Source organism: Lutra lutra, chromosome 4 (genome assembly GCF_902655055.1).
Source record: "Lutra lutra chromosome 4, mLutLut1.2, whole genome shotgun sequence".
NCBI lineage: Eukaryota > Metazoa > Chordata > Mammalia > Carnivora > Mustelidae > Lutra > Lutra lutra.
The window spans coordinates 148,838,838-148,864,936 of NC_062281.1; the positions used below are offsets into that span (position 1 = coordinate 148,838,838).

A 26,099-nucleotide genomic window follows, 5' to 3' on the forward strand; every position below is an offset into this window, starting at 1 on the left:
ATACATTCTTGATTAGTTCGTATTATTCTTTCTTAAAAAATATCTATAATCTGCTTTATCTAACTATTTTTCTACTTTGTCTCCAGTGTTTCGATGAGCAAACACACTTTACAATGTAATCACAAACATCATTAGAAAATAAAGCATTCCTTCTACACAATGTTTAAAGGTTATTTTAATTTGATTATACATTATTTTATTTATATTTCCATAGTATTAATTCTACTATATTTTACAATGTTTGATACTCCTATATATCAATCAGTTCATTTTATTAGATTTTTTTTTTGCTTTAAGATTAGATCATTTACTGATTACTTAAATCACTAGAAAATTATCATGGTTTTTCTTTGCAATGTATGTATTCATGGAGTGTCCAGAAACCAGTACATGGTTCTTGCATCCTTCAACTAAAGAGGGCAAGTTCCTAGGCGTAGTCTGATCCAGGTTTTTACAAATACCTACCGTTCTGGTTTACATCTGGCTGAAGATCTTCAATGAGTTCCTGTTTCTTCTGTAATTCTTCCTGGACCTCAGTTAGTTTTTCCCTAAGTAGTGGAAAGAGCATGGAGTTTTGGGAGCAAACAGACCTAAGAATGAAAACTGATTTCTGCCACGTATCTGTGGACTGTGGGCATATCACTTTCTGATCCTGAATCTCCTCACCTGGGAAATGGGAGTAATACCTGCCAAATATTATAGGGGTTACTGTGAGAAGGTAAGCTGCCTGGCACATGATAGGTGCTAAAAATGTTAATTTTTTCCCCTTGCCATCCTTGCTTCCTAAGAAAGTCAAAGGAAATATTTTATTGGTTAAACATCCCACATCACATAGTCAAGTTGTGACAGTTGTCTGCTTTGTAAACTCTTCAAATGACATTAATGATTGAAAAATGTAGGATCTGGGATCACTGGCAGGCAGGCTGAACATTTTAGAACATTGTTCTTTTCGCTTCTTGGTGGCAGTGATGAACCATTCATTGCCATCAGGGGATTTTTCTTATAAATGAAATCAGAAAAGGACACTAACGTTAGAAGTTTTTAAAACCCTTCCCTTTTCATATTTGAAATGAAATATCAGTTTTACTTACATATGAGCTTCCAACTTCTGCTTTAGTTTGCTGGACTATAAAAATTAAAAAAAGTTGCTGTAAGATATCTATTGTGACAAAGATAAATTTTCCAGACATCAAAATCTCTTTACTTCCTTTTGAAGTATATTACTTAAAATTATAAATGTTTTAAAAATTTGTATTTCTAATAACATACTTGTAAAAACATGAAATTTTAGGTATTATTGACTTCAAAGGGAAAGGAAAGGAGGTTAGGAAATGAAAGAAGGATGAGTACAATAGTAAAAAGAAAAATGCTTCCTATTTCTTCATATTTCAATACCATGAAAATAAAATTTAAACTTGAAAGAAAAATAGCAAATGCAAGCTGAATGTGATATACTGAGGAGTATCAAACACTTAAAAATCATTATTTAAAATATAAATTTTAAGATTTTAGGCCTTTAGTGAAGAATAGACTTAAATAATTATCTTTATAATAAAGCTTTATCATTACAAATATAAGCACTTTAATATTAACATCAAAATGAAGTAAATTTTTTTAAAAAATAAAATTTAAAACATAAAACTTCCTCTTTAAAAAGGAGGACTTTAAATTGCAATACTGGTTCAAGATCCTCTACTGACTAGATAAATGAAGGGTTTAAAATATATAATCTGAAATATAACTCAGACACTAATACCTTTTAAAAAGAGAAACATAAAATCTTTTAAAAATTCTGCAATCCAAAAATGTACCCCCCCCCCCAAATAGATCCCATTTTAAAAGTATTCCCTAGTGTGGCTTAGAAAAATATTTGTATTAGAGAGGTTACAATACCGTATATATGCACATACGAGATGCCGCCATGCATGAGACGATTTCTATTTTCCAAGCCCCCGGGGAAAAAAAGAGAAAATCATATAAAGCATATAAAATACAGAGAGGACAACACAACCCTTTCAGTCTTCTCCTTCATCTCTTCACCTACTCTTCATAACCATCTCCCCCGTCAACAACAGGTACAACCACCTCACGTTCTGTCTGCATACACTGAGCCCATCTTTTTGCTATAAATGCCTTCCTCCCTCCACTCTTACTTCTTTTCCCCACTGCACACAGAGATCCACTACAGACACACTGCTAGCTATACTCAGATTTGGGCTGTTCGATCTCTGCTGAGTCCTCTCATCTGCATCCTAGAATGTTGCCATCTTAAGCCCATTAGAAATGGCGAGGCCCTAACGGCCCGCATGCAAGGAGGGAAGAAATAAGGAGTTACTGAAGTCTTCAAAACCTGCATTAAGGTTTCTGTCCTCTGGAGGTTGGTGTGATCCACTTCTCCGATGCTCTTTAGTAGAAATCGTTGTCTTACATCTCGTCCTTCCTGTTAGGTTTTCCTCAATTCTGACCGCTGACTACACTTACAAGGCCTTTTCTCAAGCCTGAGAAAAGAGCTGTGAAGACCTCACTTCCAGCATGCTCTCAATCAGGAATTCCTATGAATTTAGGTATAGCTGTTGAAGTAGACAGATAGAAATCACCTTCCAAGACGTACGATTAACGTATAGGTTCCAAGTTGGCAAAATCACTGCATTCTTTATGCAGATATATACGGTATTCAAGGGCACCCCCAAGATAAGGGTAGGACTTTCAAATACAGGACTAATTTGGGCATCAGGACCCATGGCGGAGAGTCCACACACAGTGGACTTTTTATCACAATGCTTAAGTCACTTACACTTTCTCCTTCAGCCTTGGAGCCTTGCTCCTGTAAAGACTTCTGGAGGTCCTCAATCTGCTGCTGCAATTCCCGGATACGCTCTCTGCTCAGCCTGTTGTAGGATGAATCATACATATTTACTTGTATTGAAAATCAACATAGTTATGGATCTATAAAGGTATACATGTGCAATTTAACTCACAAAGTTTGCACTTCATAACAATTACGAATGCCCAACAATTGTCAGTGGCTAGGTATAATAAAGAGTGTAAGTATAGTAGGCTACCAACAAGAAAATATTTCTTAAAAAGAAGACATTTTATCATGGAAGTACATATGCCCGCATTTAAAGATGTCAAATACTTACGTGCCAGCTGTAAAAGCACATCAACTCTGCACTGTCTTCACTGGTAGAAAAAAAAATCAGAAATGATCTCAGTTTTACTATACTTGTATCTTTAGTGAATGGGAACTAGGTTTCTTCTTCTTGTTTCAGATTTATAGCAGCCCACGGACCCAGCTAGAGGTGAGGGATCAAACCAGGCCCTGACTCGTGCCTCCTGAATATCAGTTGAGTTGTGCTTGAGAAAGAGCCTGAGCTATGGACCCTAAGACTCGCTGACGTGACTGCCTGCATGTATTAAGAGGCAAAACTGGGTTGTACATTTAACTGTTACAAGATTACCCTGTACTTGCACGGATTGTAAATTGCACCTTTGTAAGCTCATGAATTGCTAGTTAAAGATTAGCTAAGTAGACAAAAGTTACTGGCGTCAGAAGATCTGCTACCAGCGCTTGGGAAATGGGCTTCGTAAAAGCTTGAGGGGTTTCATGTGAATGTTACGTGTGTATGAGTAATCAACTGAAAATAGATACTTCCTTATAATTGTTTCTGTTAGCTATATAATGCCTCACAGCCTTGAATAAAATTGGCACTGCTTGGACATCATCCACTGTGTCCCTCCTGTCCTCATTTCTTTACAAGTCTTATTCTTTCTCCATTCTCTTACCCTCTCGACCCTGCTCCTGTCGTTGCACCAGCCGCAACAAGATTTCACAGGCCACCATTTCACCATTTCCCAACCATTTCTTTATAACTCTTTAAATTAAAGAGACTGACATTAGCAACCAGGGCAGATTTCTAACTTGGCAGAATCTCATTCTTTAAAAACCCTTTAAGAGTAACCTGAACTGGGGTGCCTGGGTGGCTCAGTGGATTAAAGCCTCTGCCTTCGGCTCGGGTCCTGATCCCGGGGTCCTGGGATCGAGCCCCGAATCAGGCTCTCTGCTCAGCAGGGAGCCTGCTTCCCCCTCTCTCTCTGCCTGCCTCTCAGCCTACTTGTGATCTCTGTCAAATAAATAAATAAAATCTTAAAAAAAAAAAAAAAAAAAAGAGTAACCTGAACTGAGGTTACCAGCAAGAGAAAACATCTGTCTCTTTTCATGTATATATGACCCAACACACCTGCCTATTATAAGGCTCCACTGTTTCACAATTGCAGGTATCACATAATACAAGCATCATTCAACATGTCTATCTTCCTATAGTAATTCTTTGAAAGCTGACACTTCCCATCTCCAGTGCTGATACTGAACTGTATGGGATAGTAATATCTGATGGTCCCCTCAGAAAGCTACAATGTTGATGTAGTACTTATACATACAAGTTTGAGAGACAAGGTTCAAGTGTATCTAAAATTCCTGGTGGGCTCTAAGATCTAATAAAGTTTGATCAAATAGAATCAAATACTTTTTTAGCAAAATATGCTATTTATAAAAGGCAAGTTAGATTGGTTAAGAGTCTGGACTTAGGAATCAGACTGACAGAAAGTTCAAATGTGGGATTGAGAACTTACTAGCTTATAACTGTGGATGAGTTACTTAGCCTCCTTGGACCTCAGCTTCCTTATCCATGAAAGAGAGATAATTATCACTTCATAGAGTTCTTAAGAGGATTTCTGAGTGAATACCAAAAAAGTGCTTAGAAAAGTGCCTGTCATATAGTGAACACTGTAACAATGTTATATATTTTTAACATTCTATTTCTTGAGCACCTCATTGGTATCAGATGAGTACACCATTTACTTTTACAGCTGAAGATACTAAGTGTGAGTTTAACTTGCCCAGCACAGAACAGCTAATAAACTTAAATAGAGGAGGGGCTTAAATTTGACTCCACAGTCTATGTTCTATCCATGTACACACTGCAGCCCAAAGCCAACCTATCATGTATTCACCTGTTAAATTTTCTGTGGATTTGAAGACATATAAATGAAATTCAAGAATAAGCAAACTGGTTAATAAAGTATGCTGAAATAATGAACACGAAAGGCTGAAAACAATTTAAACATTAAACCCTATTTTTTAAATTTTTTCAGTGTTCCAAGATTCATTGTTTATGCACCACACCCAGTGTTCCATGCAATACGTGCCCTCCTTAACACCCACAACCAGGCCCTCTCAACCCCCCATTCCTCTCCCCTCTGAAACCCTTAGTTTGTTTCTCAGAGTCCATGTGGTCTCTCTTGGTTTATCTCCCTCTCCGATTTCCCCCAACTCACTTCTCCTCTCCATCTCCCTATGTCCTCTGTGCTATTCCTTATGCTCCACAAGTAAGTGAAACTGTATGATACTTGACTCTCTCTGCTTGACTTATTTCACTCAGCATAATCTCTTCTAGTCCCATCCATGTTGATACAAAAGTTGGGTATTCATCCTTTCTGATGGAGGCATAATACTCCATTGTGTATATGGGCCACATTTTCTTTATCCATTCGTCCGTTGAAGGACATCTTGGTTCTTTCCACAGTTTGGCTATTGTGGCCATTGCTGCTATGAACACTGGGGTACAGATGGCCCTTCTGTTCTCTACATCAGTATCTTTGGAGTAAATACCCAGTAGTACAATTGCATGGTCATAGGTAGCTCTATATTTAATTTCTTAAGGAAAACTCCACACTGTTTTCTAAACTGGCTATACCAATTTGCATTCTCACCAACAGTGTAAGAGGGTTCCCCTTTTTCCACATCCGCTCAAACACTTGTTTACTTTCTTGTTAATTTTGCCATTCTAACTGGCGTAAGGTGGTATCTCAATGTGGTTTTGATTTGAATCTCCCTGATGACTAAAGATGATGAACATTTTTTGATGTGTCTGTTAGTCATTTGTGCATCTGTTAGCCATTTGGATGTCTTCTTTGGAGAAGTGTCTGTTCATGTCTTCTGCCCATTTTTTGATGTCATTTCTGTTTCGTATGTGTTGAGTTTGAGGAGTTCTTTAGAGATCTTACATATCAGCTCTTTGCCTGAAGTGTCATTTGCGAATATCTTCTCCCATTCCATGGGTTGTCTCTTTGTTTTGTTGACTTTTTTCCTTTGCTGTGCAGAAGCTTTTGATCTTGATGAAGTCCTAAAATTTAATTTTCCCTTTTGTTTCCTTTGTCTTTGGAGACATGTCTTGAAAGAAGTTGCTATGGCCAATATCAAAGAGGTTACCGCCTATTTCTCCTCTAGAACTTTGATGGATTCCTGTCTCTCATTGAGGCCTTTCATCCATTTAGAGTTTATCTTCGTGTATGGTTTAAGAGAATTGTCCAGTTTCATTCTTCTACACACAGCTGTCCAATTTTCCCAGCACCACTTATTGAAGAGACTTTTTTCCACTGTATATTTTTTCCTGCTTTATCAAAGATTATTTGACCATAGAGTTGAGAGTCCATATCTGGGCTCTCTACTCTGTTCTACTGGTCTGTGTGTCTGCTTTTGTGCCAGTACCATGCTGTCTTGGTGATCACAGCTCAGTAGTAAAGCTTGAAATCAGGCAACGTGATGCCCCCAGTTTTTTCTTTTTTCAACATTTCCTTAGCAATCCGGGGTCTCTTCTGCTTCCATACAAATTTTAGGACATTGTTTGTTCCAGCACTTTGAAAAATGCCCGTGCAATTTTGATCGGGATGGCATTGAAAGTATAGATTGCTCTAGGCAGTATAGACATTTTAACAATGTTTATTCTTCTGATCCATGAGCATGGAATTCTCTTCCATCTCTTTGTGTCTTTTTCAATTTCTTTCATGAGTGTTCTGTAGTTCCTTCAGTACAGAACCTTTACCTCTTTGGTTAGCTTGATTCCCAGGTATCTTATAGTTCTTGGTGCTATAGTAAATGGAATTGATTCTCCAATTTCCCTTTCTATGTTTTCATTGTTAGTGTATGAGAAAACAACTGATTTCTGTACATTGATTTTGTATCCCGCCACATTACTGAATTGCTGTATGAGTTCTAGTAGATTGGGAGTGGGGGGTTTTGGGTTTTCCATATCATGATCCGTATCATGTAATCTGCGAAGAGAGAGTTTGAATTCTTCTTTGCCAATTTGAATATCTTTTCTCTCTTTTTGTTGTCTGATTGCTGTTGCTAGGACTTCTAGTACTATGTTGAATAAGAGTGGTGAGAGTGGGCATCCTTGTCGTGTTCCTGATCTCAAACGGAAGGCTGCCAGCTTTTCCCCATTGAGGACGTTATTCGCTGTGGGTTTTTTCATAGATAGATTTTATGAAGTTCAGGAATGTTCCCTCTATCCCTATACTTTGAAGCGTTTGAATCAGGAACGGATGCTATAGCTGGTCAAATGGTTTTTCTGCATCAATTGAGAGGACCATGTGGTTCTTCTCTCTTCTCTTACTGATTTGTTCTATCACATTGATTGATTTGCGAATGTTGAACCACCCTTGCATCCCAGGGATAAATCCCACCTGGTCATGCTGGATAATCTTTTTAATGTACTGTTGGATCCTATTAGCTAGGATCTTGTTGAGAATCTTGACATCCATATTCATCAGGGATATTAGTCTGAAATTCTCCTTTTTGGTGGGGTCTTTGCCTGGTTTGGGGATCAGGGTAATACTGGCTTCATAGAAAGAGTCTGGGAGCTTTCCTTCTGTTTCTATTTTTTGAAACAGCTTCAGGAGAATAGGTATTATTTCTTCTTTGAATGTTTGGTAGAATTCCCCAGGGAATCTGTCAGGTCCTGGGCTCTTGTTTTCTGGGAGGTTTCTGATCACTGCCTTCAATCTCATTCCTAGATATTGGTCTATTCAGGTTGTTAATTTCTTCCTGATTCAGTATTGGATGTGCATAGGTTTCCAGGAATGCATCCATTTCTTCTAGGTTGCTTAGCTCACAGGCATATAACTGTTGATAACCATTTTTTTAAAGATTTTATTTATTTGACAGACAGAGATCACAAGTAGGCAGAGAGAGAGGCAGAGAGAGTGGAGGAAGCAGGCTCCCTGCTGAGCAGAGAGCCCGATGTGGGGCTTGATCCCAGGACCCTGGGATCATGACCTGAGCTGAACACAGAGGCTTTAACCCACTGAGCCACCCAGGTGTCCCTTTTAACAATTTCTGATGATTGTTTCTACTTCCTTGGCATTAGTTGTGATCTCTCCTCTTTTATTATGAATAATGAATATTATGAATAATATTAACTTGGGTCTTCTCTCTTTTCTTTTGGATTAATTTGGCCACTGGTTTATCGAGTTTATTGATTCTTTCAAAGAATCAACTTCTAGTTTTGTTGATGTGTTCTACTGTCTCTAGTTTCTATCTCAATGAGCTCTGCTCTAATCTTGATTATTTCCCTTCTTGTGTGTGGGGTTGGCTTAATCTGTTGTTGGTTTTCCAGTTCTTTAAGCTGTAAAAAGAGCTTGTGCGTTCTAGACTTTTTCATTTTTTTGATGGAGGCTTGGATGGCTATGTATTTCCCCCTTAGGACTGCCTTTGCTGTATCCCATAGGTATTGGACTGAAGTATCTTCATTCTCATTGGTTTAAATGAATTGTTTAAGTTCTTCTTTGATTTCCTGGTTGATCCAAACATTCTTAAGCAGGGTGGTCTTTAGCTTCCGAGTGTTTGAATTCCTTTCAAACTTTTTCTTGTGGTTGAGTTCCATTTTCATTGTGGTCTGAGAATATGCAGGGAATAATCTCTGTTTTTTGGTATCGTTTAAGCCCTGATTTGTGACCCAGTATGTGGTCTCTTCTGGAGAAAGTTCTATGTGCACTTGAGAAGAATGAGTATTCTGTCGTTTTAGGGTGGAATGTTCTGTATATATCTATGAGGTCCATCTGGTCCAATGTGTCATTCAAAGCTCTTGTTTATTGATATTCTGCTTGGATGATCTATTACTGAAAGTGGCGTGTTAAGATGCCCTACTATTAATGTATTCATATCAATATGATTTTTTATTTTGGTTAATAGTTGGCTTATGTAGTTGGCTGCTCCCATATTGGGGGCATAAATATTTACAATTGTTAGATCTTCTGGGTGGATTGACCCTTTAAGAATGATGCAGTGTCCTTCTTGGGACACCTGGGTGGCTCAGTGGGTTAAGCCTCTGCTTTCGGCTCAGGTCATGATCCCATGGTCCTGGGATCAAGTACCACATCAGGACTTCCTGCTCTGTGGGAAACCTGCTTCTCCCTCTGCCTGCAGCTCCCCCTGCCTGTGCTCGCGCTCTCTCTCTCTCTCTCTCTCTGACAAATAAAATTAAAAAAAAAAAAAAAAAAGAATGATGCAGTGTCCTTCTCTATCTCTTGATTCCATACAGTCTTTAGCTTAAAATCTAATTTATCTGATAGGAGAATCGCTACCCCAGCTTTCTTTTCAGGCCCATTGGCATGAAAGATGTTTCTCCATCCCTTCACTTTCAGTCTGGTTGTATCTTTAGGTTCCAAATGTGCCTCTTATAGACAGCATATAGACAGGTCCTGTCATTTTATCCAATCTGCAATCTTGTGCCATTTTATGGAAGCAGTTAGGCCGTTCATTTTGAGAGTGATTATTTAAGGATATATTTTTATTGACATCATGTTGCCTGTGAAGTCCTTTTTTTGAAGATTGTCTCTATAAATTTCTGGTCTATTTCACTCTTGGGTTCTTTTCTTTTATAGAATCCCCCCTTAATATTTCTTGTAGTGCTGGCTTGGTGGTCACATACTCTTTTAAACCTTGCCAGTCTTGGAAGCTGTTTATCTCTCCATCCATTTTGAATGTCAAGCTTGCTGGATAAAGTATTCTTGGTTGCATGTTCTTTCATTTAGTGCCTTGAATATATCTTGCCAGCCCTTTCTGGCTTGCCAGGTTTCTGTGGACAGGTCTGACATTATTCTGATGGACCTTCCTCTATATATTAAGAATCTCTTCCCCCTAGCTGCCCTCAGGAGCTCTTGTCTAAAATTATGATTCATGAGTTTCACACTTAAGTGCCTTGAGGTCTTTCTAGATTCATTGATCTTGGTGGGTGTTCTTTCTGCATCTAGGACATGAATGCTTGTTCCATTCCCCAGATTGGGAAAATTTTCATCCAGAATTTGTTCAACTATATCTTCTAGTCTTCTGTCTTTTTCCACCCCCTCAGGGATCCCAATAATTCTGACGTTGGAAGTTTCATGGCATCCTTCATTTCCCTAATTCTGTTTTCATGACTTCAAAGCTGTTTGTTCCATTCCTCCTCCTGATCCTTTTTCTCTATCATTTTGTCCCCTAGATCACTAATTCCATCTTCTCCTTGGTAACCCTGCTGTTAAGAGTATTTAGATTAGATTGGATCTCATTGATAGCATTTTTAACTTCTTCCAGGTCAGCTGTCACTTCCGCCTTTAGAGATTCTACATTGTCATCAATGGTTTTCTCTAACCTAGCCATTGCCTAGATAATTGTTACCCTGAATTCCCTTTCTGACATATTATTTATGTCCATATCCAATAGTTCTGATCGGGAGGGCACAGTCTCTGAATTTTTCTTCTGTTGGGTGTTCCTCCTCCTAGTCATTTTGGTGAGAGGTGGTTGAGGGGATGTACAGCTGAATATATCAACCACGATCCAGGCAAGGTACATCCTGGAAAGTTTTGGAGCAATTGGAAGTCACCACCAAAAAGAAAGGAAAAAAGATAAAAAGAGAAAGAGAGAGAGAAAAAAAAGAGCCCCCAAAGTAGGATTTATAAGGTATACAAACAGAAACAAACAAAAAGACTGACAAAAGTTAATGACAAAGAAAAAAAAGAACCCAGCCAAAATGAACCCCAAGGATGAGATTTATATAACACCAGAACAAAAACGAATACACAGAAACACTGACAGAAGAAGAAGATGGGAGGGTGGTTATAAATCCTCGATGTGGGTGGGGAAGGTTATTTTGATTCTTCCTGGGTGTACCTTGATATCTTTGTTAAAGGACTCACCTTCTCAGAGATAAAGGGAGAATAATACTGGTTTATATATAGGGGTAGTATTGATTAGGGAAAGAGGATTACCTTGAAGCTTATAGCTGTATGCATATTAAAAAAAATAGAAAAGAAAAATAAAAACAGGTATATGTATGAGAAAAGTTCAAGTTAAAAGGTTATTATGGAATATGTCGTATTAAACCTCTAGTTGTAATGGTAAGTAGGTTAAAAAAATTAAAAAGAACAAGAATCATGAGAACAACAACAACAAAAAAGTTGTATTTATGAAATATACAGGTATTAGGGCAATACCAGGAACTTAATATATTGTTTTCCCCTGATGTTGGGGCTTTACAGTTTTATGGGGACCCTTTGGTAGTTGTCCTCTCGTTCTTTTGGCTTGCCTTCTGGGGGAAGGACCTGCCCATTGTTTTTCAGTCAGTCTTGCCAGGGTTGAGTCATCCTGCCCCCTGTCAAGGGGCTGGGCTCTGTGGAAACCCGTTTTTCAGGCTTTTGTTCTATGGAGGTTTTTGTTCTTTGGGGTCTTTTTGCTTTTCGGAGATTTAGTGGAAAGCAAACTGCACCCAGACCTCTGTCTCAGAGAGAAGCCTCAGTCTGCTCCCCTTTGGGTGGTCCAGAACACAGAGACTCCCCTTCTGCAAACTCCGCTGAGCTGTGTGACCTCCCACAGGTGATGCACACCCCCAGCCACCATCTCAGGGGTCGCCTGAAGCACCTGCTTGTCTCTGCACCCCTGTACCACTAAAACCACGAGCAATATTGGTCCAGGCATCCCGCTTCTGGTGACTGCCTTTGCTGGGACTGCTGTCTGGGGTCCAGACCTCACGGTTGCACAGGTCACAGGAGGCTGCTACAGCAGAGGGATCATGCTGGATTCTCTCATGGGCAGGCTGGGAGTGTTCAGACCCTTGGCCAGGAGGAGGCCAGGGTCCTAAAGAGTGCTGGCTGGTACCCACACCAAGCTCTCTTAGGCACAGGGGGTGGGGGGAGTGTGCTCACAACCAGCGGTAGTGCAGGTGTGCAGAGCGCAGAAGAGTGTGGATCTAGCAAGTGTTGGTGGGTGCCCACACCAGACTCTCTCACGTGCAGGCGGCAGTGCACCCAGTCCAGCGGTGGTACAAGCAGCCAAAAGCCATGAGCTCGGAGACCAAGGAGGCTCTGCCACTCTCTCTCCGGCGTGGTCGCCAGTGGTGGCCATCTTGGGTTCGTGGGCTTAGGCCCATGCCCATGACCACCCGATTCCACCAGTTACCCCTTAGGCTCTTTTGCTCTTTTTGAATGCCTTCAACCAGACTGCAAATTAATGCTGGCCTCCCCCACCACAGGGTACTCTCATATTTGGGTATTACTTTCCAATGGGTTGCTTCTGGTGGCTCCCTCCCCCTTCTGCTTATCCTCCAGTATCAGTCCAAGCATTACTACTCTGCTTTACCTCTCCACTGGTGTCTTCTGCCCCTGTAGAGATCCAGAAGTATACAATCCTACATCTCAGGCTGATTTCATGGGTGTTCAGAGTGTTCTAGTAGATATTTAGCTCACTTTAGGGAACCAGTTGAAACAGGGTCACCTATTTCTCTTCCATCTTGCCCCTCCTCCACCTAAATCCTACTTATTTTAACTACAATGACATCTCCCACTTCTGTGAGACCAGATTTCATGGCTAGCTAACGAAATTACAAAGCGTTTCACCTTTGCTCGGTTTCCAGTTCGTTCATCTTGCGGTGCTTCTGTTCCAGCTGTTCCTGAAGTTCCTCAATACGCTCGTTCTCAGTACCTTCCTGTTGTAAGCGGAGCATCTTATTTTCATGTTGCAGTCGAATAAACACTTCCCTGATGTTGAAGAGCAAAGTTTGTTTCTAAATTTTTTAAATGTACATTTTACATTTTTTTACATTCTTAACTTTAAGAGAATTCCTGTTCACGCAGTAGCTGTCATTTAAAAATGCCACCAATGCTCCTGAAATTTTTTAAAAGAAAACTACATACACTGTAAGACTGTCTCAAAAAACAAGTAATAAATTTTTCAAAGCAAAAGTATTATATTATATATTATATTATATATCATTAAATATTATGCAAATCCCAAAAGAAACAGGAGTTATTTTACTGGTAACTTAGCTGCTATTCACTATAGCATATCTTCAGAAAACATATACATTAAAAGCAATGGATTTAAGAAATCAGTTTGCTTAATATTTTTTTTAAAGATTCTATTTATTTATCAGATAGAGATCAAAAGTAGGTAGAGAGGTAGGCAGAGAGAGTGTGGGGGAAGCAGGCTCCCTGCTGAGCAGAGAGCCTGATGATGCGATGTGGGGCTCAATCCCAGGATGCTGGGATCATGACCTGAGCCGAAGGCAGAGGCTTTAACCCACTGAGCTACCTAGGCACCCTGTTTAATATTTTTAAAATATATTCTTATGACAGTCATATTACTGCACCTAGGTTTTTTTGCTTTCAGAAAACAATTTTTATTAAAAGTTTACAAATACACATTTTTTTAAAATGCAAACAAGAGAAATGATATTAAATAGAAAAGTAATGTTCTCCTACCTGCTGCCTCCTTAAATGTAATTTCTTAAAAGCAACTAATTTCAATTAATCTCAATTTGTGTTCTTCTGAATGGCAACATCATGACTTTAAAATACAGGCTCATATTATGGCTTTTTTTTTCATACAGCTATTTTTAAAGTGATATTAATATCACTGGGTATTAACGACTTTTAAAAAGTTGCTCTCCAGTCCAGCATGTAAAGAGCTCTGTCTTAACAACAAAAAAATCTAACAGAATGAAAATTAACATATTTGCAAACTGTATCCTGAGTGAAAGCAGTCACAAAAGGCCACCTATTGTAGGACTCACATATGTCAAATTCCATAACAGAGTCGATTCTCCGCTGCCTGGTGCTGGAGCCTGAGGGGAGGCAGGACTGAGGAATGACTACTAAGAGGCACAGGATATCTTTTGGGGGGAATGGAATGCTCTCTAATTAGATGGCTGCACAACTCCATGACTACGCTAAACACCACTGAGCCATACGGTTTAAAATGGGTGAACTGAATCTCAATAAATCTGCTTAAGGACAGAGTAGAGTCTGAAGTAGTAAATAAAACTGTTACCACAAAAAGGAAAGGAAAACCATAAAAATACCTAGAAGCAAACATAGAAGTAAAATACCACGATAAAAGTTGGTTAAGAGATTCTAAAATTTGTGTTTAATTTAACTTCAGCGTAGCCCTTCTGCTATTACTGACAGCTCTTCTATTTGTCACCCACGTGGGTTTGACCCAGGTGTCAAATAGGTTTCCCATTGAGTTTAGAGGTAGGAAAAGAAGTTCAACACAATAAAAGTCATATTATAAAAACTAGAATATTTTATTCATGTAGTTTGTGAAATTTTACTTCTAATAAATTCTAAAACTACTGTAGTAGCAGTAACAATCCAAGAAGTTCAAGTAGATGAGACAAAGTAATTTTGAACTCCGTGACAAATAAAATGGAACATCCTGAAGGCTAATAACTTTTTAAAGAAGAAATATTTCTAATATTAAGTATAGATTATTAATTAATAAAAACAAATTTACCTATATTCCACTGGCATAATCTCAGCAGCAAGATTCTCATAACTCTTTGTAGCAGATGCATCTAAACAACAACAAATGATTAACATTTCAGTATTTCTACCGTTAAAAAAAACTTTTCTAAATCCGGCAAAATTCACCTGTTTGGTTTAGGTGATCTTGTTGTACTTGTGAACATCGAAGTTCTTCATTCGTTTCTTTCAGAGTATCACGTTGCTCTATTAGTCTCTAAAAAAGAATTGTTTATATGAGCGAAATATTTAATTCTGCCCACCAGAAATGTACTTTATGCTTATAATAATTTATCTTAATTTCATAATTGTTGCTTAGTTACTTAAAAGGGACAATGTTTTAGTTTTCTTGCTAAGAGGTAATTTTCTCTTACATAAATCCCATAATCTTTATACAACATAAATCTTGTGATTTTCCCCATTAGATAATTTATTTGAACCAAACTGATATAATTACGCAATGGAGTACAAATGTGCAACAGCAGAGTTTAAAAAAAAAAAAAAGCATGGACTTTAGAGGCAAATAGATCATGGCTTGAACTCTAGTTTCATTATTTACTAGTTATTATATCACCTACGGTGAGTTACTTGACTTTTTGGCTTTAGTATCCACATTGCCAAAATGGAAATGCAGATACATAACCCTTGCAGAAGTGTCTTGAGTAATGAGTGAGGTAAAGTTAGTGGTTACTTGAAGAACTGTGATCTTCATGATGGGTATTAAGGAGGGCACGGATTGGATGGAGCACTGGGTGTTATACACAAACAACGCATCATGGAACACCCCATCAAAACCAGTGATGTACTGTATGGTGACTTAACAGAACACAATAAATCAAACCAACAAAAATGAACTGAGTAGCCAGTACTGATACACTATTATTAACTAAAGGACATCAGGGTTCCCTCTATTTTACTTTTGTGGGTTCTGACAAATGTATAATGTATCCATCATTACAGTATCATGGCCAATTGATTTTCAACAAAGGTATCAAGACAATAATAGGGAAAGAATAATCTTGTCAACAAATAGTTCTGGGACAACTGAATAGCCACACACAAAAGAATGAAGTTGGACCCCTATCTTACATCATTTACAAAAATTAATTCAAAATTGTTCACAGAAACTGTAAAATTAAAAGAAAACATAAGCATAAATCTTTATAACCTCATATTACTCAGTGACTTCACAGAAATACAGCCAAAAAAGGATAAACAAGGAAAGAAAAAAAATAGGGAACTGATTTCATCAAATGACAAACCATTCCATTGCAAACAGCACCACCAAAAAAAATTAGAAAACAAAAAATAAAAGAACATATATTCAAATCATATATTTGAGAAGGAACTTATATCCAGAATCTATAAGAAGCTCTTACAATTCAATAAAAAAGCAAATAACCTAGATAAAACATGAGTAAGGGCTTTGAAGAGACATATCTCCAGGGAAGACATAGAAATGGCCAATAAGTACATGAAAAGATGCTCAACATCATTAGTCATTAGGGAAATACAAGTCAAAACCACAATAACATATCACTTCAAACTCACTAGGATAGCTAAAATTAAAAGTCTGATAAGTGTTGGCAAGGATATGCAGAAATTAAAAACCTTTAGAAATTCCTGAGAATGAAAAATGGTTCACCTACTTTAGAAAACAGCATGGTAGCTCCTTGAAAGGTTAAACATAGTTACCATATGACCAGCAGTACCATGCCTAGGTATGTACTCAAATGAAAATACATGTCTACATAAAAATTTGTAAATAAATGTTCATAACCACATTATTTAATAGCCCAAATGTCCATAAAATGATGAATAAATAAAATGTGGTATGTCTATAGAATGGAGTATCATTCAGCATTAAAACAAAGTACTGATTCATGCTATGACATGGATGAACTTTGAAAGCATTAAAGCTATATGAAGGCATCTAGTCACAAAACTGACACTGTGTAGGATGACATATTCTGGACAGACTGGGCAAATCTGCAGAGACAGAAAGTACATTAATGGTTGCAAAGGCCGAGGGGAGGGGAGCCAGAATGCAGGGCGGCTGCCAGTACGCACACTAACAAGGTGATGACAGTGCTCTAAAATGTGCCTGTGGTAATGGCTGCACAACAGGGAATACACTAACAACCACTGAATCGTGCACTTCAAGTGGGTGAAATTTATGGTATAGAAATTATATCTCAATAAAGCCACTAAAAAATAAAATCTATGGCCCTTCCTCTCAAGAAGCCGATGGTCTAGAATGGGAAAACATGCAATGAAACATATGGCCTTGCCTCTGTGACTTCATCTTTCCTCGTGAAGGAATAACAACACTGCATAGTAAATTTCTACTACTTTCTTCTACAGCAACACTTGGATTGGGAGTAAGACGGAAGATTTGATTTACATGACTTCCATTCTTAGAACAGCAAGGATAATATTAAACACTAAAAGAGAAGACAGACATATTACTCATCAACTATATTCATGTGTACCTCTTTTTCCTTAAGTAAAGCTTCATGTTTTTCTTCAAGCCGCTTCATTTCAAATGCTAGTGTATCTGCCCTTTTGGATTCAGAGGAAAGTTTATTGTGAAGATCTTGAACCTTTTGTCAGAAACAAAAGTAGAAAACAAAAATATATAATATTAATAGTTTTTAGAGTTTAATAAATGAGAAACTGATTGGAAATAAAATCTATAATAAGAATATAATAAGTAATCCTAAATAGTTGTGGAAATAGCATGTAAATAAGAGCCTAAATTTTAAAAAACCCAAATAATAACTTAGTAAAAAAAAAAAAAATCAGTCTTCTATTCCAATGTTTCTCCAGATTGCCAGGTAAGTAGCAAAACAGAGTATCACCAGTTATAGCTCCATTCTCTAGGCAATTACTACTGGTTACCAGAAATGTCAATAAGCAATAAAATGCCCAAAAATATATATAAGCTCAGAAGACAGTAAAAAGGGAAAGACCTAGATAACTTAAATTCAATTATCAACCCTGGAATTAAAATTCCAGGTAGAAGAAATCTATCATAAGTTCACAACCAACTATAGGCAATGTTTCTTCAAATCTCTATCATTCTGAAAGTATCAAAAGGAATCAAAAGAAAGTTGAGCTCTTTTGATTTTATTTTAAAAATTAAGATATTTTCTGGGGTGCCTGGGTGGCTCAGTCGTTGGGTGTCTGCCTTTGGCTCAGGTCATGATTCCAGAGTCCTGGGTTTAAGCCCCGCATTGGGCTCAGTGGGAAGCTTGCTTCTCCCTCTCCCACTCCCCCTGCTTGTGTTCCCTCTCTCGCTGTGTCTCTCTCTGTCAAATAAATAAATAAAATCTTAAAAAAAAATTAAGATATTTTCTTACCTGCCTCTTGTATGTTTCTAACTGTGTACGTGCTGCATTTGCCTTCTTCAATTCTTCTTCTAAGCTGACTGTATTATGCATATACATCATGTTTGTTTCTTGTAAAGTTTTCACCTGCTTGCGAAGGTCGTTCAGATCTTGTAGTTTCTGACGATATATCTCGACTGTTGACTCTAGTTTATTTGCTTTATCAGAGGTGGCCCTACAATAATAAAGACTGCACATTACTGGATAAGAACCAGTAAATGCATAAAGAAATTTTATTCTATCTGTAAAATTAGTCAACCAGATAAACAATCAATTGGCTGAAACAAGGAAAAAAAAGGAATGAAGAAAGAAAGAAAATGAAAAAGGCAGACAAAAGAAATGAACTTTGTGGGAACTTTGGAAAAAGACTAAAATCCATCATTGAACCTTCTTGTTGCAAAGGTATCAAAACAAAAATGTCTTGAATTTGGCACACTAAATTATCAAACTGTTTCATACAGCACAATGTGTAAAAAAGAATGGTTTTACAAATGCAACTGAACAATTCTAGGCTCCTCTGTAGCTTATAAGCCAATTTTGCTTTGTGTCTAGCATTTAGTAAGTATTTGATACATTTAGGATGTTGACTCAACTTACAATTTGTCTGACAAAGCACTTTGCTTTAGAGTTGTATCTACCTGACCAACTGAGCTAGAGCAAAAGTAAATACATAAACCAAATCACTTTCCATAACATGCAGGTTAAAACGAATGGGTATAAATATTTTTATTTCAAATGGACAGAAAAACTGTGCAACAAAATGGCCCATTAAGAAAATTTAACAGAAAATATAATGAGTATATAGTCTATTTGCTTGATTAACATTCCATAGGCAAAAGCCAAATAAAAATTTTATATATTGTCAAAGAGAATAAGAGAACCTTGGGATAACCCTGAAATAAATATTAAGATACTTACCTATACCTATTTTATATCAAATGCCAAACCATGGATTGAGAATGCTTTCCCTTATGTAAAAAGTTCACAAGATACACTAATGAGTACAAGGAGGTCAAGCTAAATGTATCTAAAGGTGATTCCCAGCTTACACAGTTTTAAGGAAAAGGTATCATTTTGGGTTTATGAATTTTAACATGAAATTGTGCTACCACGGGTGGCTCAGTTGGTTGGGTGTGTTCGACTCTTGATTTTGGCTCGGGTCATGATCTCAGGGTTGTGAGACTGGACCCCATGTCTGGGTCTGCGCTAACAGTGGAGCCTACTTGGAATTCTCTCTCTCCTTCTCCCTCTACTCCTGCCCTCCCTCATCCTCCCTCTCTTTAAAAAAAAAAAAAAATTGTGCTAAAAGAATTGAATATTATCCTTAAACTGCAATTACCATCAACAAGCATAAAATAAGACTAAGAGCCTGGATAAAAACTGATCAGTACTTGATACACAGGAATCACCCTAAGAATCCCTGATTAGACTGTGGAATACCAAAATGACTAACGAATAACTTAGAAGTGACATCATTATATTTAGACATGCCATACCTAAGAACATCTATTTCATCTTTCAGGGTTCTTGTTTCTTCAGCAAGACTAGTCAGTTCATCATTCCTATGCTGAAATTCAATTAGTTGCTTTTCAAGTTCTTCACAGTGAACACGGTAATCATCCTTTGCAGCTTCAAGCCTTAAGTAAAGAAAACAAGTACTTATAATGTGATTTTCATCATTTGTTTTCTTACTGAGACATGTGCTTAGCAAGGCATACTTTAAAAAAATTTTTTTAAATTCCACACTCAACAGAAAGGCTAAAGGATTAAGACACTTTCAGCTCCTGGATTTGAAACTGGCTGAGAATAAACTTATTGTTCTGAATTTTTATTTTCACTTCTGAAGCACTGTGTTTCATTATCTCTAACTCTAGTAAGAGTTTTAATATCTCAAAAGATGAAGAGAAAATATATAGATATTTATTAAAATTACTCAAAAATATATATCACATGAGAAGTGGTAAAATAGTAACTCTAAGTAGACTATAATAAATTAAGGATAAATACTTAAACTCTATAGCAACAACAAAAAGTAAAAAAGACAATATAGTGAATAAAGTCAAATATTTAAACAAGTATTTAATTTACCCAATGGAATGCAGAAAAAACAAAAGGATATGACAAATGAAAAACAGCAAAACTGACAGACCTAAATATAACCATAACAAAATTACATAAAAGGGAAACAGACTATGCACCAATTAAAAGGCAGAAACCATCAGACTAGATAACAAAGCAAGGCTAAAATATATGCTAATAACAAGAGATGGTTTAAATATAAAGGCACAGATAGATTAAAAAGACTTTTAAAAACACCATGCAAATAGTAAGCAAAAGAAACTGGGGTGGTTATGTTGGCATCAAACAAAATAAATTTTAGACAAAATAAATTTTTAGAGATATTTCACAAATATAAAAGGGTCAAATCATTAGAAAGCCATATCATAAATGTGTATATGCTTAAAAATAGCTTTAAAATACATGAAGCAAAAACTGACAGAATCAAAGGCGGAAATCCATAAACCCACAATCATTCTTTAATACCAGTCTCCAATAAATGACAGAAACAAAAATATCAGTAAAAATACAGAAGAGCTCTGAACAACACTATTAACCAACCTGATTTGACACATATAGAACATGTCAGTCAAAAATGACAGAATACACATCCTCTGCAAGTTCAGATGGAACAGTCATCACAATAAACATGCCGAGCAATAAAATAATATTAATAAGTATCTAAAGACCAAAATCTTGGGAAATATGTTCTCTAAACATAAGAGACTTAAATTTGAAATTAGCCCACAATAAGAAGTCTAGAAAAACCTTCAACTTGAAAATAAAACAACACATTTCTAAATAACACACGAGTCAAGGAAGTTATCACAAAGGAAATTAGAAAATATTTCAGAATGAATAACAACAGAAAAACAGGCAGTCAAACTTTGGGGACCCAGCTAAACCAGTGCTTAAAGGAAAATTTACAATTTTAAAGGCTTATATTAGAAATGAAGAAAGGCTTGAAATCAATCATCCAAGTTTCAACCTTAAGAGTCCAGGAAAAGAACAGCAAATTAAATCCAAAGTTAAGTAAATAGAAAAAGAACAGAGATCTAAAACTAGTAATATGGAAAGCTAATAAAGTATTTGAAAATATTAATAAAATTGATGAAACCCTAGTAAGAATGACCAAGAAAAATGAGAAAAAACACAAATTATCAATATCAGGAATGAAAAAGTGAATATCAATATAGCTCCCACAGTCATTAAAAGGACGATAAGAGAATATTATGAACAACTTTATGCCAATAAATTCAACAACTTAAATGAAATAAACATATACCTTGAAAAGCACAACTTATCAAACTGACATAAATGGAACAGAAAACCTGAGAAGCCCTATGACTACTAACAAAACTGTATTTGTCATTAAAAGCCCTTTCTCAAAACTATAGGTCGATTGCTTTACTGATAAATTCTACCAAATATTTAAGGAAGAAATATTATTATTCTTACATAAACTCTTTCAGAAAATAGAGGAGGAGAGAATACTTCCCAATTATTCTATGAGACTAGAAGAACTCTGACAATAAAACCTGAAAAAGATATTACAAGAGAAAAACAGTTATAGACCAATATCTATATGAAGACAATCAAAAAAATTCTTTCAACATATCAGCAAACCAAATCCAGTCATATACATGCAGAATAATAAGTATGACCAAACTGATCTAACCATGAAATATAAGATTGTTCAACATTAAAAAAATTAAACGATCATAATAAAAGAATGAAAAAGAAAAACTACACTGTCATTTCAAGATGTAGAAAAATCATTTGTCAAAAATCATACCAATTAATGATAAAAACTCTCAGCCGCCAGAAATAAAGGGGAACTCCTCCAAAATGATAAAAAGCACATTAGAAAACTCTACAGTGAGTATTATACTTGATGGTACTTAACTGAATGTTTTCCCCCTAAGACCTGGAACAAAGTAAGATGTCTGTTCTTGCTAGATTAAAGAAAAACAAATAGAGGGCAGAAATAATAAAAGGAAGATGTAAAGCTCTGTTAATAGATGAGATGATTGAGGATGCCTTAGATTTTCTACATAAACAAATTTCTAGAATCAATAAGTGAACTAAGAAACTTTATAAGACATAAAAGTTTCAAAATAAAAGATCAATTTCAATATATAAAAAAATCATTTGTACATATTTGCAGCCACTTTTCAGAATAACTTAAATTGCATATGTAATAGCATCTACTTGGGAATAAATTTAATAAAACACATACAAGACTTCTCCCCTGGAAACAACACAACACTGCTGAGACAAATTAAAGATTTAAATAAATGAAGATACCATATTCATAGAAATTCTCAATATAGTTAAGATATCAATTTTATACAACCTAAATCATAATCACGAAAAGTTTTTTAAATAGAAACTGACTAGCTTCTCAATTTTAAATGAAAATGCAGAAGACTTGGAATAGCCAGAACAAATTTTGAAAAGAAAGAACAAAGTTGGAAGACTTATACTACCTGATTTTAAGCTTATTCTAGAGCTAAAGTAATCAAGATCATACCATATAGGTATAAAGACAGATAAAGGGAAAAGAATTAAAAAGTCCAGAAAGTGACCCAAATTTTATGGTTATATCATTTTTCACAAAGGCACAAAGCAATGTGGAGTAAAACTAAAATTCTTTTGAATGATGATACTGTAACAACTAAATACACATATGGAAAATAAAGTTTGACTGTACACTATTTTTATAAAAAAAAAATCAATTCAAGATGGACCACAGACTTACATGTAAAAGACAACACTATAGACTCATATGTAAAAGACAACACTGTGAAGGTTCTAGAAGAGAACAATAGAGAGTATCTTCATGGCACAGAAGTAGCCAAAGATTTCTTGGGCAGTACACAAAAACATATTTTATAAAACTATAAACATATAAAACATATAAAACTAATATTAAAAATATCGATAAAGTAGACTTCATCTAAGAACTTCTACTCATTGAAAGACCACCATTTAAAAAATGCAAATGCAAGCCACAGAATGAGTGAAAAAAAATATTACTACACACATATTTGACAAAGGACTTGCATCCAGATTTTAAAATTCTACAACTAATTGTATGACAAATAATCCAATTTTAAAAACAAGTCAACATTATGAAGAGACAACTCACCAAGTAAGATAGATATATAGATATATTTTTTTAAAGATTTTATTTATTTATTTGACAGACAGAGATCACGAGTAGGTGAAGAGGCAGGCAGAGAGGAGGAAGCAGGCTCCCCGCTGAGCAGGACCCTGGGATCATGACCTGAGCCGAAGGCAGAGGCTTTAACCCACTGAGCCACCCAGGCGCCCCATAAAATATATTTCTAGTAAGCACATGAACAGGGGCTTATCACATCACCGGTTATCAGGAAAATGCCAATTAAAGCCCTAAGGAGATACTACTGCACTCTTCCTGAACTATTTTGTTAAAAAGATAAGAATTATGCTATGCAGGCAGAACAACAAGAGCAAACTCTGCTCATGGAAGGATAAAATGTTATGACCACTGTGTGGTCACATTAGGCAGTGTCTTTTAAATTAAACACAGAACTACTATATAACTCTGCAATACCACTATATATTTACCAATGAGAAATAAGAAAAAATATGTCTACAAAAGTCTTGTATTACAATGTTCAGACTAGTTTTACTTAAAACCTGGAAACCCAAATGCCCATCATCTAAAGGGAAATGGGTAATTAAAGAGTGTGTATAGGGGTGCCTGGGTGGCTCAGTGGGTTAAGCCTCTGCCTTCGGCTCAGGTCGTGATCTCAGGGTCCTGCTCAGCGGGGAGCCTGCTTCACCCCTCCCCCCGCCCCGCCTGCCTCTCTGCCTACTTGTGATCTCTGTCAGATAAATAAAATCTTTAAAAAAAAATAAATTAAAAAAAAGTGTGTATAATGTGGAATAATTCCAAATATTTGAATACAACTCAGCCATAAAAAATAATGAATTACAGATACATTCAAAACATAGATGAAGGCTCACAAACATGCTGAGGAACGGAAGCTGGTCACCAAGAGTTCATACTGCATGATTCAGTTAATGTAACATTCTAGATCAGAGAAAACTCATCTATGGTAAAAAATAATCACAAGAGTACTTAGCCTCTGGGAGGTAGGTGTTGACTGAAAAAAAGCATAAAGGAACTTTCATCTCTAATATATAAATCTTACCTTGCAAAAGAACTGTAAACATACTGAAGTCTTATTAATAGTTTGCTTAAGACAAAGGTAAGGTTAGCAATTCTTAAATCACTTTCTATGTGTTTTGGGATTGAGTATATGAGTAAATACATTGAGGAAAATGGGAGCCAGGTTTCTCATCATTGGAGAAGGGGTTTCCAGTATGGAAATAGAGATCAGAATGAACCACGAAAACACAGAACTGAAATGAAAGATATCAAAATGAGCTCACTGTTCACAGTGAGAGACATAAAAAACCGATGCAGACATGTGTACATATAAGCATATGAACACAAGCAGGTGTAAATGTGAACACAGGCAAGTATAATTCTTAGCTCTGAACACTAAAGGGGCCTACAAGCAATGACAGAAAAACTCATGTGGAGCACTAGATCTTTGTTTCTAAACTACACTGTCCATAAAAGGAATTAGATATCCTTAAAGAAATGGCTGACTGCAGGATGGGGAAAGGAAGAGATGAGTCTAGAATATTTTGTTGCACCCGAAAGTAAGAAAGTGCTTGAAGGACAGTAACCAGTTGAAAGGCCACAGGGGCCAACTCAAAGGGTTCCCAGTGGTCAAATCTGGGACAATTTCACCATTAAATTAATGATGATAGCTAGGGATTTATAGATCATTAAGTTAGAATCCATTAATAAATGCAGTGCATGATCCTGGATTGGATTCTGAACCAGGAAAAAAAAAATAGTCATAAAGGACAATGAGACAACTAATGGAATTTGAATATGATCTATGGATTAGATAATATTGTGTCAATGACAGATTCCCTAATTTTAATCACTATACTATGGTTTAGAAGGGAGTTCTTTTTGTTTTAGGAAATACATGCCAAAGCATAGAGGGATAAAGGTGCATGGCTCCAACTTACTCTCAAGTGGTTCAGAAAAAAATACGCAAATCCGTAAGAACATGTAGAGTGACAGCGAATGGGGAAAAAATGCAAAACAATTGTGGAATCTGAGTAAAAGGAATAAAGGAGTTCTTTGCACTATTCTTGCAACTGTTTTTGTGTTTAAGTTTGATATTATATAAAAGAAGGAACAAAAAGTCATAGAGTGCATTAGAGTGCCTACTCTCAAGGCCTTATAGCTCCAGGCTCAGCAGCAAGCACACAAGAGACAATGTTTATTAAAGGCAAGATGTGTAACATCTTATTTTTTTTTTCCAAAAAAGAAACATAAAAATTAAAAGAGAAAGCATTTTTTTAGCTTAAGATTTCCGTTTTTTCCATTTATTATCAGGTTCCCTCTCCTCCAGAAGAAACGCCCCATTCTCCCCAGGCCTCAGCAGTCACTCCCTTTAACTCCTATTGCGCTTGCACATGGCCTTCATTTGGCCCTTATTACAAATTATTTTGAATTGTTTTGATTTTATAGACATATCCCACTTGCCTACCTAGCTTGCAAGCCCTGTGAAGGCAGGAACCACCTGTACCATTAGGTATTTTCAGAGCTGGATTAGTGTCCTAAGCATGCTATAAAGCTCCAGGATGCTACAGCATACTGTAAATGCTTAATAAGTAGTTGTTGATAGGATTTTACAGCTCTAGTTTTACAGAACTCTGTGGAGGGATTTTTACTAAAAATGCTACCTGAAGTTTTCTTCCTGTAATTGTTCTAGCTGTAACTGTGCATGAAAATACTTTTTTGCAACCATTGTATTTGGATCATCAAAAGAGCCATCCAACTGGTCAAGTTTTTCATTCATCATCTCATTCTCAGAAACTAATGAATTCTTTTCATCTTGAAGTGCAGTCACCTAAAAAATAAATAAACAGAAGAATCAATACCAAAAAAACCTTAGA

At 36.5% G+C, this 26,099-nt stretch overlaps 1 protein-coding gene across 3 annotated transcripts in view; it reads right to left on the reverse strand.

Annotated features, from left to right (window-relative positions):
- The window catches only part of HOOK1 (hook microtubule tethering protein 1), a 72,839-nt gene that overhangs the window by 9,493 nt on the left and 37,247 nt on the right, over positions 1-26,099 (reverse strand). For all 3 annotated transcript variants that reach the window (XM_047725617.1, XM_047725616.1, XM_047725615.1), the window contains 10 exons: positions 25,887-26,053; positions 19,502-19,642; positions 17,979-18,180; positions 17,109-17,219; positions 14,746-14,833; positions 14,609-14,669; positions 12,712-12,852; positions 2,795-2,888; positions 1,092-1,126; positions 466-548 (listed from right to left, as the gene is read on the reverse strand). In XM_047725617.1, the coding sequence (XP_047581573.1) occupies positions 466-548; positions 1,092-1,126; positions 2,795-2,888; positions 12,712-12,852; positions 14,609-14,669; positions 14,746-14,833; positions 17,109-17,219; positions 17,979-18,180; positions 19,502-19,642; positions 25,887-26,053 (1,123 nt within the window). The remainder of the gene's footprint in view (positions 1-465; positions 549-1,091; positions 1,127-2,794; positions 2,889-12,711; positions 12,853-14,608; positions 14,670-14,745; positions 14,834-17,108; positions 17,220-17,978; positions 18,181-19,501; positions 19,643-25,886; positions 26,054-26,099) is intronic.